The 14,147-nt window shown below is 40.8% G+C and overlaps 1 protein-coding gene across 2 annotated transcripts in view; it reads right to left on the bottom strand.

Annotated features, from left to right (window-relative positions):
• LOC131698586 (rho GTPase-activating protein 39-like) overlaps positions 1–13,125 on the bottom strand; it is a 46,846-nt gene extending 33,721 nt beyond the window's left edge. The window contains exon 1 of one of the 2 annotated variants that reach the window (XM_058990924.1): positions 12,650–13,125. In XM_058990924.1, the coding sequence (XP_058846907.1) occupies positions 12,650–12,663 (14 nt within the window). In that variant the 5' untranslated portion in view covers positions 12,664–13,125. The remainder of the gene's footprint in view (positions 1–12,649) is intronic. The other variant, XM_058990925.1, reaches the window with a different exon arrangement.
• Positions 13,126–14,147: the final 1,022 nt, after the last annotated feature.

Raw genomic sequence — 14,147 nt, 5'->3', positions numbered from 1 at the left:
GCAGGAGAATATTTGAGATAAGATAAACAATTAAGGTTGACTGGGTGACCGAGCTCCTGCCATTGTTCTCTCTGAGCAGGAGTGCTCTTGGCTTTACTTGAGAGCTATTTTGGAGCTGGGGGAAAAAAAACGAAAAACTGCAGCTAGGTTTGAGGTGAGCGTCCCTGGCCAAGTCCTGCAGCTTTCGGCCAAGTTTCCTAAAACAGACCCTATTCCAGGATCCTCTTCATAAAGCCTGGAATTTCAGGCTGTCAAAACCTGGATTAAAAATAGCATCACCTGTTTGGTACGACAGAAATACCTTATTACAGTGCTTTGAATGAGTTTAAAATTATATATTGTAATTAAGCGCTTTTAAAGTCCACTACAGTGACTGGAGCAGGCAAATGCAAGCGCCACTGGAAACTCAGACGCTCCAAATTACTGTATATAAACAGGAATCATTTTACGACTGTTGTTATTTTATGATTTTCTATTTAATATACAAATTCCAGAAGCAAAGCACTGTATATCCAAACTATATTTTGTGTACAGGTATTCTTTGAGGAATGCATAGCTTGTGAAGGCTGGGTCAAATAATTAAAGGCAGACGTTGCTAATGATATGCAGTAGTGCAACCTTAGCCACATAACCATTAGAATCGTTAGTTTAAACTTACATAATAACTCCCACATGCTCTGGATCAAACACCACGTTACTTGGTTCACAGTAGGGTAGTAAATATAGTGAAAACACAGCAAGCCTGACAAAACGGCACAGAAATTATGATTAGAATGAAACACTACTTGTTTAAAAGCATCTACATTGACGATGCATAGTTTGAAATGTTTGATGAGTGAAATCCCAATCAAAGTTATCCTTATGAGCAACACCCTGGTATTACAGTACCAAGTGAACCAAACAAAATCCAAACCCCAAACCTCAAAGTTCAGTGTAACAATCTAACAGTGACATGCTATACGCACTTAAATATTTTACCCAGATCACAGAAAGCAATGCATTTTAATAATTCCAATACAGGACTGCTGCAGTATAGACTCATCACGCTTTGCACAGCAGTTGGTTCCAGGTTTTATGGTCTTAATTAGACTGCCACTTGTTATCTGTTGCATCTCAGTGGACAATGAATCTCACAATGAAACGTGGAGTGGGGCTCTGCTATGCAATGGGAGTTTTACTTCTATCCCTGGGGTAATGCACTGTGCTTTGTGAATCACTGTTTTTGCAGTGGAACAGACAGCAGTTGTTGTTTAAAGCATGGGTCTGCTCATTCTCCTTGCTCCTGGGTCTATTCCGGCCAGTCTGAACAGAAATCGTTGCCAGTTACCTGTAGGGTTTTAGTGCCAGCTTGCAAAGCTCTGTGCCAGCTCAGTATTTACTGCCAGCGCTTTCCAGTCTGAAGACACAAAGTCCTTTCTCCCCTGAAAGTTACAATTTAAAAGTAAAAATAAAATGTGCCAAACATCCTCTCCAGTCGGCTGCCAACAGCAATTACAGGAGGACCAAAGAAAACAGAACCCCAGTCTCGAGTTACATTTCCAGCGTTACACACAGTTTTTAGCAGATGATGTGTTTTCTCTCCGTGTGAATTCAAACGTTTAAGATACAGAGATTGATCTGGATTGTCATAACAGCAGCTTTTCACAACAAGTCCAACTTCAGTTGCCCATAACTTTTCTTCCATGTACTGTCCATTTTCACTGTAGTGTGTGCCAGAGGAATTCTTAATCTTGTATTTAAGCAAAACAGGTTTTTTGGCAGCGCAACATTTCAATCTTGAATATTTAGCGTGGACCTCGTCCATAATGTCAAAACGAAACTAATACTTGAAGTAAAAGCTTGACCTCAAACGGCTCATAAAGTAGGCTTGCGGTCGAAAGGAACGCTTAAATTTTGGGGCTGCATCATGATGTAACTTCATTGGAATTGCAGCAAAATGTTTTTTTTATCAATTTAAAAGTTGACAAAGAATTACCACAATTTACTGTAAAGCGTACTGTTGAACTATCACAAAAAAAAGGGTGAGTTGTGATGACTCCATATCGTATGCTTTATCACCCTCTAAAACAAGCATGAAAAAAGATAAGATATACAGGTGCTTGTGCTGCCTGGACGACAGACAACACTGCACTGCTGTTTACCGACAGTGGTACGACAGACAGGCCGAGGCGTTATCACCCAGCTGATCTGTTTGCTTTGCTGGAGGTGTTAGTGGGCTCTGCTGCACATCTCTATAAAGGAAAGTACACCTCCGATAGCACAGTGCAAACCAGAGACAGGGTGAAAAGATATCTGATACACAAAAATCAAGACTGCACTAGTCAGGAAACATCCTTCAGAAGTGTTTTATAGCAGCACAGCTAAAGAATCGTCACACAAGACTATTTGGGACCCACCTCCATGATTTCCTTGTGCAGTACTGCCGATTTACATAAATGCAAAGCATAAACAAAACAAAAAAAAAACAAGTAAATGCTTGTACGAATAATTGATCAGGAAGAACAAGCAGACATACCACAGTCGGAAAGACATTTTTTTCAGCCATGATCTCATCTCTCAGACAAGTGTTTTAACAGTGAAACTCAAGTGAGAGCCAACATGCCCACCCATTTACACTGTACATAATGTGGCAGACTGTTTGTCTAACATGTGTGTTTAAGATCCATAAAACATTTTTCGCCATGACCAGAAAACGAAACTACTTTAAATTTGGAAATCGGCCTTTTGAAAAATCCTGCAGAAGCATCTGCACTGAAACAAAAGTTCCATAACTTTTGAAAGTACTAGAGGAGTAATCTTTGTCAAACCTCCTGTGTGTTACAGCCTAATCATGCCTCACAGTCTTTCCTGGTTTCATTAGTTCTCCCTGAAACAGTTGTTGCACTAGTGAAAGAGCAGTAAAATGCCTTCCAGGGGGTCTCCAGATGAATCCAATGGCACCGTAGCTCTTTGTTTTGACCCCAACAGCCCACATCCTGAGCCACCCTTGGTAATAGCATGGTTAGATGGGACAAACTTAGCTACGGTACACAAACTGTGTACACATGACTGGCACTGCAGAACAAACTAACTGGGAGGAATACCAGCCAATCCTAACCCTAATATGGAATTGAAATGTTTACGTGCCACATACAGTAGTTTTCACTTGCTATTTTAGGAGCCCACAATGGTATTCTCTGTAGGTGGCTACAGTAAAATTTTATTAGGGGGCTGAAGCGTAAAAAACGGATAAAAACATTTGGGGCATGAAAACAAACTGGGTTGGCTTTCTGATAAAGAGTCCAGAGTAAGCTAAATGTATTGTTTTTCGACCGGTAATAATTTGGTATGTTTAGGGAAACAATGTTGTGAACATTTTTACAACCAGGATCCTAATTGAACGTCCCAGGTTCAAATGAATTACTGAAGGACCTGGTTGGAATGTTCCTGGACTGGAATAGAATGGAATGGAAAGGAACAGTCAAGTTAGTTCCACTGTGATCCACAAAATTATGTTGTATTGTATGACAGTGCATTGTAAGGAGCACCACTAGAAGGGATTCATAACATAAGACTGTAGTACCTTACATCCCAGCCCAGGACACACACAGTCTCTTTGGAAATTCACCACTCTCCTTTCACAGAGGACTAAATTAGAGTACAAAGCCCAGAGAAAGCACTTAGAGGATTTGAAATACCTCAAAAAAGAGAGGAGTCAAGGAGGTCACAATTTACAGCAATTACTGCCCTTCTAAAAGACTGCAGTCTTCCCCTGGTCTCTACAGCCCTCTCGTTCTTCAATCGGATCATCGTGAAATTCAAGCCGTTTTCAAGGAAGCACTTGTCTGTTGATGGTGCAGCTGTGCCGCAAGGGAATTGTCTGATGATCCTTAAAAACCAGCAGTTAAGTCTAGACAGCTCTCAGGCTTTTTTGGTCCTTCCTCATGTTTGTGTTCCGTGACGTGCCCTTCATTGTCTTCCAGTGGTTGCCAACACTGACGCTGTCGCTGCCATGCCTCTTACTCCAAACCTTATATTGTGCTTGGGTCTAAAATACATGTCATCTGGCGGTCCAGACAGACAGCCCATTTCTTTAACACTAAATGTGAAACAATGCTCAGACTAACATGCGCTTTCCCATGTTGGAATATTCAGATATTGCTTTCATTATGAATTAGCTGAAGAAACAGTAATGTCAATACAATGTTCAAGTAAAGAAATTCCTTAAGGCTAAAAAGATTTTAAAAAATTAAAAAACTGTTACCCCGTCAGGTTACCATATAAGCAAGAGAGAAAAACTTCTGTACAGTAGCACTAGTTTAAGATGTACCTACAATCTTTTCGTTGCCATCAGACTGCACTGTATGTTGATCTTTCAGTAATAAATAAAGCTTATGTCCATTCTGCTGAAATTGCGAACAATTTTTGCTGTGCTGCGCAAACTGCATGCAATGCAACGCTGGTTTGATCGCTTGGCCAAAACCTCTCGTCAACAATCGCAAAAAAGATGCATCATACGTAAGGTTAAACCATGCATTTCTGTGTCTGGGAGGGCAAGGGCTCAGAGGAAAGAAGGACTATGAGAATATAGCATAGAGTAAGAGAAGACTACTAAGTCTTCCAAAACAAAAGATGGCAGTGTTTTGGTATTCATACAGATCAGTTTTTATATTTCCCAGAATTCAGATCTTTAGAGGCTGTAGCTGTCAGCGTCCATTCGGACAAATAGAGAAATTGTAACAGCGTGAACAAATGCAGGCTTTATTCTGCAAAGGACAAACTGTCACACATTATTAAGTGTGACTTGTGTATCCGCCATGGAGCTTGTACAGGAATCTGGCGAGTGTCCAGAAGCTATGGGGCTGGTGCCAGCAATCCTATCACCACAGCGCGCAGCAGGGCAGCCAGCACTCATCTGTTCTTCTCAGCTAAGGTAACCTTTAAGCCGGCAGGTTCCTTTAAAGCTGCTGCAGCCCCCTTTCAAATCGGTCTGACCCTGGAGAGATCCTCTGCAAAACCACCAACTGAAAAGGACAGGACTGCTGTCGGGCAGCCTGGTTTGATTCAAGATGCACTTTGAAGTATCAGAACTGAAAAGTGTCTGTTTAAGTTACTGTTGGTAATCTACATTTTTTTTAAATAAGTTTCAGTTCGACAATTTCAAATTAAAAAATAACAAAACAAAGCCTATTGGACAGTGTCGTTTCTTGATTATAGTTTCTAAATCAATCTAAATGTTATCCTCTTCTGTGGATGAAAGTTGTGTTTAAAAACAACGTTAATCTCTCATACTACCGTATACAAGCTCAATGAGACACTTACTTGAATGTGTTTTTTGTTTGTTTGTTATTCTCAGAGCCGTAGCTATTGTTGCTTAGCAAGCCTTTAATATACACTATCCAAACCGAATGATGTTGAAGTGACTTTTAACCCTCATGTATTGTACTGGATTAATTAAAGGCATTTCTATACTCTCTCTCCCCCCAAGGAGTGTCCAGGACATTTAGAATTTCGGAAGTTGGAACTTTTTTCTTTGTTCCGTTGTAGAGCTTTACCTCCGGTCAGCTTTCATATTCAACTGCAGGCTCTAGAACACTTAGAACAACTTTATCAAGTTCTTATCAACCCCTGCCCTTCCTCATGTCATCCAGAGAAGGTGAATTCCTTGTCAAACACCCATTGAAGATAAGGTACACCAGCTTTAAAACTGTGAATTACAAATGCAGCAGGCCTGAGTAATGGCTTGAGCTCATGGTTAGTCATGTAGGTTGCCTTTGATCAAAGTGTCTGGATCAGAAAAACCACCTCCTCTCAAGTGGCCCAAGGCAAAGCACACTCACTTGAAATTCAGCTTGCAGTCCTTCTCATTGTACTGTTTGTGTGCACTTATACAGTACTGTAGGTCAAGCACATTTTAGTATATACTAAACAAGATAAAAATTAAAATAGAGATATCTTAAGTCTTCACATGTAATAATGTTGAACTTTTCCAGCTACTGTACCCCTTTATAGTCCTGCTTTGAAAGGTAAACAGGGAAGGAGGTCAGGTACCATCAAGCACAGTCTGGGTCCAACACCCTGTAAAGAAACTGGGACCAGGCACCTCCACAGTCCACAGAGATGGAAATGAGACTCCTATTGCATAGCAGTTTCACACATTGCTGATTTTAATATGTGCTTGACTTGCCCCAGTGTTTAAGTAACGCGCTCAAGTGTGTTTGTTAAACTCAGAGCAAAACCAGGAATGGATCAAACTGCTATGCAATGGGAGTCTAACTGCCACCATTGTACCCAGATCTTTGGGCTGAATATGAAGGCCTGCCAGTTCACGGAATAAGACAGCCAGACTCATCTGAACAGTGTGCCAGCATGCAAATTATCCAGTGATTTCCATAAAGTGATTAGTAACTGTTATGTAAATGAAGGCAGGGATGAAAATAAAGACAGGCATCATAACTGGGAGAGGCCCCTCAGAGCAGAGAAGCAGAAACTCACCAAGAATGAACCATAAACTCAAGGACAACAAGGCAGTCAACTCCAGCAATGCAGCTCAATAACTTCGCTGTCGGACCACCCTACTAAACCCTAGGCTATTCAGTTCTGGGCCTAAACCAGATTTGAAACCCAGTTCCATGGGTGAAGGGTCATGCATGTACGCAGCATCCAAACAGCTGGCATTTCCTACATGACAACTTCTGTGCTCAGCACTTTCTATTTAAGGTTTCGGATGAGAGCTATGGTCTGCTGCTTGAGAGCCACCCATTGTTTATAGTCTTCTTAAAACACTGGAGCATTTTTTTAATTGTGGCCAATTCTGTCCTCTAAGGCTCAGGCCAGTTAGCTACTTGAAACCCTGGCAATGTTAAAATGTGAATAAAATCTGCCTTTGTTTAAACAGCGCTGACAAACAGGACACTGCAGCGGCCCTGATCGCTGGTACAAAAGGGCTTTTATACACGGCCCATCGTTACAGGAATCTGAAAGGCCACGGAGCTGCGAATGACAGGAAGGAAGAGGGTCATTCCAGCCTGCCGCTGTACTGCGCAGACAGAACTCTCCTCCTATCCGACTGCTGGGTCCACATGAACGGTGGAGGAAAGGGACTTGCAAAATAAATACATTCCTTAGAAAATGTAAGTGCTATGTAAGAGAAGCCTCTCCGAATGCAAACTGTATATATTTAAAAAAAATAATAATTATAATGATGAGAGATGGCGGAGATAAAATGTAAACCGTTTACGCAAAATAATGTAATCTTATAAAGAAATCACACACATGGAAGCAAAATAAAATGGCATTCAGAGAATTGTTTGCAGCCAGCAGAGAAACAGGAGGAAAGTCTCTATGAAGGGTAACAATAACAAGGAGGTTTTATCCTGCTGCTTGCAAATACAACAAGTCTTCAGGCTGTAGCAAACAGAGAGAGAGAGAGAGAGAACAAACAAGCTCAGTTGTTTTTGGTGTGTGGCTGACAGAAACAGACAGGTGTGTGAGTGGGAAACAGAAAGCATGTGATGTTACCAAACTACGCAGGGTGGAAAGGTCAAGAGGCATAGTCAATTAAACCGTTCCCTATCACACCAAAATAATCAGTATGCAGTGGCTTGCACAATCCCCTTCACACAGTCTGATATTGAGCATGACCGCTGCCACTACACGTGCAGCGACACACACGCACACACACACAACACTTTAAGGTTGAATAACTAACATCATTCCAGGGTTACAGAAGTCAATAGCCTTGGTTGTTTTTTATCTGAGGTTCACCTGCTCTGGACACAAGCACACTGTATTTGATCAATAACTAATTGGACCCTGCTTGTGCTGCAGTCCCACCCTGGCTGCAAAGATCTGGTATCAGCAGCAGGATGAATAGAAAAAGAAACAAATAGGCTGTAGAGAATTAAAGTTTTGCATTGCTGATATTGATTCAAAGGGAGGATCTTCATAGGGAAATTCTTACTTCAAAACCAGCCTGCTGTCGCTAGCTTACAGTAACCCTCCACAATGCAGGCAGGCTACCCAAAAGCCCAGCCCTGGCTCAGTTCTCATTCAGATCAGCTTAAACTCCATGGTTTTAAACCTATTTAATCCAAGTCTGCTATGCAGTGGAGTGTCAAAGAAGGACCTTCTTATACAGATCATAACGAAAATGATAGAGCACTAGTGTACACTGTTGTACATTGAGCATTCGTCCCACTGAAATCATTCCTTTATATTTATTTAAAACACATGAGCAAAACCTAAAATGGAATCATCACCTTTTCTTTTTTCTAAAGGATTAAATCATACTGGGAAATCAGTAACCTGATTACTTGATATGGTAATGCAATGCGTTACCAACACTGCCTGCAGGCAGGCCTCTAGATGTAAACCACCAGATGACCTACACTACCCTTCAGAGTCAATGGTTCATGAAGGACAGACTTTCGTTAATGAGGCAAACCTGAAAATCCAATGCACTCGACACACAGAGAGAGGATTCACGCAGACACCAGTGTCCTTCTTGAGTAAGGCAGACCAAGAGATCAGTTCTCTGCCTTGCTCAAGATGGGCACTAGGAACAAGGCACCAGCCGTGCACCTGAACTCTAATTAAAACAGCCTGGTAAAATACTACTCAGGACAATAAGGAATGACAAAAACAATCCTGAGCTTGTTACTGCTGTACTGTACAGGACATACACCGATCTCTACAGAATCACTGACGCTTCAAAACAGGGGTTCCTGATTCCTGTAGAAAGACGGATGGGAGGTTCATACCACACCAGTATTGTTTTATGTTTAGACAACACTCACTCCAAAGGCTGCCAAGTAATGAATCATGGCCTTTGCCTGCAGTACGTCAATCAATCGCCACACTGTCTGTTTCCGTGGAAACGGCATTTTCTTTCACCCCACTTCAACAGGCCTACCTGTTTGGTGGATGTGCTTTAGTTTGGTTATATAAAAATCTCTTGTCTAATGGACAGAGTGACCCAGCAAACAGACACCGGCGAATAGATAGGAATGAAGGGCTAGCAGAATGTAAAGCAGCTAATGACAAATTCCACAGGCTCTTAGTCCAGGAGAAGTATCTGGCACAAAAATCTGGTGTTGGTAAAGACTGGGCACTCCCTGCGGAGGAAGCCTTTGGCATTCTGGTTCGCAGCAATGTTTCCAAATGATCCTGGTTTATTTAAAAAGAAAACTCCACAAGAGCAGATTGCACAAAGATTGGTTTAATGTAACCTGGCAGGGGTCTCAGAACAATAAGATCAGAGAGAAAATGGAGGGCTGCACAGCAATAGTTGCCAGTATTAAGCCCTTCTATTCATGGGGTCATGTCCCCTCTGGTTTTAGAGTTTTCAGCACAACTGGATTCAACTCCCTTCAAGCGTAAAGTGAACGAGATGTACACAATTTCCTGGATCTAATGAAGTCAATGAGGCTGAACGTTTTGGGATTCTGGGCTCTTTGTGAATGTCTAGATTATAACCTCTCAAGTGTTTGCTGCCTAGCTTGCCCAGGACCACATTTGAAATACAATGCACAGATCACATAGGGGAAGAATAAAAATCTACACTGATTTATAATTCAAAACTTTTGCTCCAGAGCAGACTTTGCAAGAGAAAACAGGAAAAGTCTAAATTAGCATACAGGGTCATGTGACGTTTTCTATTTTTAGGAAAGGATCCCACAGGGAGCTAGTCAATTGGCTAGTACAGAACAGTACACATGCCTGTCTACCTACGGAAGAAGCCAGCTATGAAGATTTCTTTGTTACCACTATGGATAAACAGCAATGCAACAAGTGACAATAAAGCAATCAATCAGGAAGTCAAACTTGCACTAACTACAACACAGATCTAGATATTACACCTTACCCCCACCCCCACAGTCAATACTGCAAGCTTTTAAAAAGCACGTCTTTTAACAGCATGACAATCATTATGCAAGACGAATCGTGCGTCTGATTACTGTTTGCTATAAATAATTCACAGCACCTCAAGGATCATAGCTTCCCACCGAAACAGTCTCCCGAGTCAGGCAGCGCTGACAAAACTTTGTAATTAGTCAAAGCAACACTAGCTAGGATCAATTGTGAGGGTCCGATCAATACATATTTAGAAGCAAGCAAGAAACCTGACTACAGGGAAACGAAATGTTACACAGACAGGGCTGCTACTAACATCACTTTAAAAACCCAGGGCTGTGCGGCAGCCTGCTACCACCAACCAGGCTAGCAACAAACTCCTGATCGAAAGTCTAGTGCAGACCACTCAACTTCGTTCGGAGGGCACAATTAATCACAGGGGCTTTTCCTTCCTGCAGACTTATTTCCAAGGGCAAGGAAAGCTGTGTGCCATTTAGCATTTCATTTCACACGCAGGCTTGTGAGATCCGAGATCCCGGCTAGGTCTTAACGTGATAAGCCAGCCTATGTAACATTAGGCGAGTGAGTAAGCAAAATCTAATACTGCAATAGCCAGAGGGAGGGGCGCTTGTAAAAGCAGATGTTGCTGCATTCTGGGGCTAAAGCCACCTGTCCATTTTCTGCTGCAGAATGTTTCCTATACCTCTGACGGCAAACTGTGGTTCACTGGTGTGCATTTCCATATGCTCCTGATAATGCACGCCAAGTGGCCTGAAGGAAATGAGACTCCCTTTGCATTGCAGTTTGAGGCATTCCAGTTTTAATAGAGATCAACTAGCCACAGTTTACAGACAAACCCAAGTGGGTAATGTCTTTAACCAAGTGCTAACCAGGGTTTTGAAAACCGTTTGATTTTCTCTTGTTACCTTTATTAACAGAAAGAAGCAGAACCTTGAATCTACTGTGAACACAAGAAAGGGGAGGGAAGTGAGATTACTGCTAGCGCTAAGAGGGACAAAAAGGGATTTTAAAACTTGGAGCACCACTGCTTGACTCAAGCACATGTAAAAAGGTGCAGGTTTAATTGGTGTTGGTTTATACCCTATAAAAGTGAAAGGTATAAAGAACGCGATCAAATGTAGATTTAATGTATCCAGCTGGGCTTTCTCTCTAGCAATTAAAATAATAATAATAATAAATTAGCATTGCCACAAAAAGCAGCCCCCTAAAAAAAGCCACACAGGTCAGCATATGGAACAAGGACTATTAACGGCACATTAAAAAAATCTTGGGCTTAGTTCTAAGACAAGCACATTTGTTGTTTAGTCTCTGTAGATTCAGAAAAGGAAACTGGTAATTAAAAATGAACCGCAACCAAAAAGCCTTTCCAAAGCCACAAGAAATATGGTCTATGGGAATAAAAAGTCTGTTTACCCAATGCTTGCACAGGAAAACCTATAGGATACACTTACTTTCAGTGCATGAAAACTAAAGAGTATTTTTTTTCTTTTAACAGAATTTTGATCTTTGTTTTTGTTATACAATAGAAATAATTATGATTTTTAATTAAATACAACAGTAAACCAAAATCTATGAGCTATGACGACCAACTTCCTTAAAAAGCACATATATTTTCTATTGGACTTTGTTTCTGTTGACTGTTTGCCTAGTCACCTACACTAATCAATACAGTTGAGCACAGAGGCGGCATACAGTAGTCGTGGGGGCCATCCATTGAAACACAGTAGATCAAAAACACAATAGTGTGTCCTGTGACACTTTAGAAATATGACTAATGTGTCAAATCACACCGCTGCTACAACAGCCTGCGGGCAGCAACCAAACATTCAGACACGTACTGTAAATCACAGGAGTAAATGTCTCGCCAACATGCCGTACAGGTAGTTACAAATTGACACCTAGGCAAGCAGAGCGTGGAATGCTTAACAAACGCTGAAATAAAACTTAACTACACTACATCTGTCTAATAACATGCCAATCGTGACCTGCCATGCCCAGTTGCAGGTCGTTATTGACACGCCATCTAAAACGTACACAAATTGCAATGTTGCCTCATATTTCCTCCAAGGGCATATGAATGATCAGAAAACAATACGGAGATTCGACCATCGTGGTTGTTTTATCTGCATATTAATGCCACGGTCAACGCAACAGATTTCTGCAGCAAAGCAAACTTAAATCAATGCCTGTTGCACAAACCTACAAGACGTTGACTATCAGTATATTTTCTCTTTAAAAAGGAAAAGTCATAAATAATATTAAAAGGCTGCGTCTTTTTGGAGACTATGTTTGTGGAAATATCACCATTAAAATTAAAAATATCTATTTAATTAACACCAACGCAATAAAAATACCAATACTGTACTAATTTTAATGCCGATTATATTTAACCATTTTAATGTTTGTTTGTTTTTTTAAAAAAACTATTTACAAACTTTCTTGGGGAGTTAAAACAATTACTACAATAAACAAAAAGCAAAGCGGATAAATGGATCAATAAACATGTGTCGGTCGAGAGCACATTTAAACACAGCGATCATATAAAACAACTTGCAAACATTAAAAATACAGTAAATTACAGTAGCTGTTCAAATCTCATGAATTTTCCACAAGCAGTGGATACGACTAGTGTATCTTCCACTGTATTTAAGTGTATTTAGATTTTTTATGCATTCTGTTTCCCCAAAAAAACTTTTCCAGAAGTTGTACTGTCCCAAAGTTATGTTTAGAACACAGATCCATGAATAATATTAACAATAACAATAACAATAACGTTCAAGGTGAAATTTCTTACCTCGTCTCACTCATTTTCCTCACATTGTCCGAGTAAAACTTACGTGAGAGTTTTCTCTATTGCAAGTCTAGCTGTGCTGGCAATAGTCTGAACGCAGCAAATGCACTGTTTCCACACCCCTGTGACTCAAACACTCCCTCCCCCCAGTCACCGGCAGGATGTGTAATTCGATCTCCACACTGTCTCGCATGAGATTAGAGAAAAATAATTTCCCATTCTTTTTTCCATGCTCGTCCAGCGTACTGTGGTTCACTGGCCCTCTACTGGGACGGAGGAACAACTGACATTAGCAGAAATTTGGGTTTGTTTTTATTTATTAGTTTTCCTGGATATAGCCTTCATTGAAGACTACAGTCCAGATCGTCGTGTAATGAAGAAGGTTTTCAAAATAGCTGTGAACTGACGGTCTGGCTCATTTGCATGGACATTTGCACACACATGCATTAGGGCAAAGTGCATCTCCTCCACCCCCAGCTTCACCCTCCCCAATACACACACACAAACACACCTTTTCTGACCATTAATCCTCTGTGCAGCTCCTGCTACTTCAGCTGTATTGAAAGGATTATTGTATAATTGAAAGCTATATCTCGGAAACAACTTGTCCGATTTTGATGAAACTTTGTATGTGCTGTGGATAAGAGTCACAGTAACTAACATACTAACTATTTCATAAGTTGTTTCATGGGGGGCATGTCATGTTACTGGCTTAACTTGCTTATTTAGCTTGGGGTTCCTTAAGGGAAACGTCAATGCAATGTATCACACACGCATGGCACTGTGGCGTATTACTCCTATAGGGATCACATTTCCCTTGAGCAAAATTGGTCCCATTTCACAGCTTTACTGAGACTTTTTAAAAGTCTGTTTAGAATGGTTTAAACACAAATTGATATTCATTAAACCAACAAGAGAGACATTGCCCGTGTTGTCTGAATTGGTTAAACTTGGTCTGTAAGGAGACTAAATTACCGGTATGTATGCATTTCTGGAGAGCCCACAACAAGCATTTAAGCAGAATTCAGCAAGTATCCTTTAATGATTAATTACATCTCACTTTTCCAACATAATCATTATCATTAGACACAATAATGAGGCCACTAGTTATTAGCAGAAATCACATAATGATCAGCTACCAATTTCTGGGAGGACATCGGACCGGCGTTGGTGTGTGTGCATGGAGGATCTTGAATGCTCCTCAAATACACTCTCAAGTGCCTTTCTTAAATAGCTTACATATTAGTCAGTAATGAGGGAATAAAACTAAATACAGCAAAAAGCAGAAGAGACTGGCATCAAAGTGCCCTTTACTTAAACCCAGAATATAAATATAGCGTTTGAATAATGCAATGTAATAATTTAGTAGCAAAAATAAAATGCTGTCGATGTCTAAGAGACGGGGGGGGGGGGGGGGGGGGTTCCATTCCACCACAGCTGTCTAACTATAAGATTGAACTAGTGTTTGAATGTTTATTTTCTTTTAAACCTCTGCTTACAT

Source organism: Acipenser ruthenus, chromosome 18 (assembly GCF_902713425.1).
Source record: "Acipenser ruthenus chromosome 18, fAciRut3.2 maternal haplotype, whole genome shotgun sequence".
NCBI classification, from domain to species: domain Eukaryota; kingdom Metazoa; phylum Chordata; class Actinopteri; order Acipenseriformes; family Acipenseridae; genus Acipenser; species Acipenser ruthenus.
Note: the sequence above shows the minus strand (reverse complement) of the source record. Positions and strands in the feature narration are given on the sequence as shown.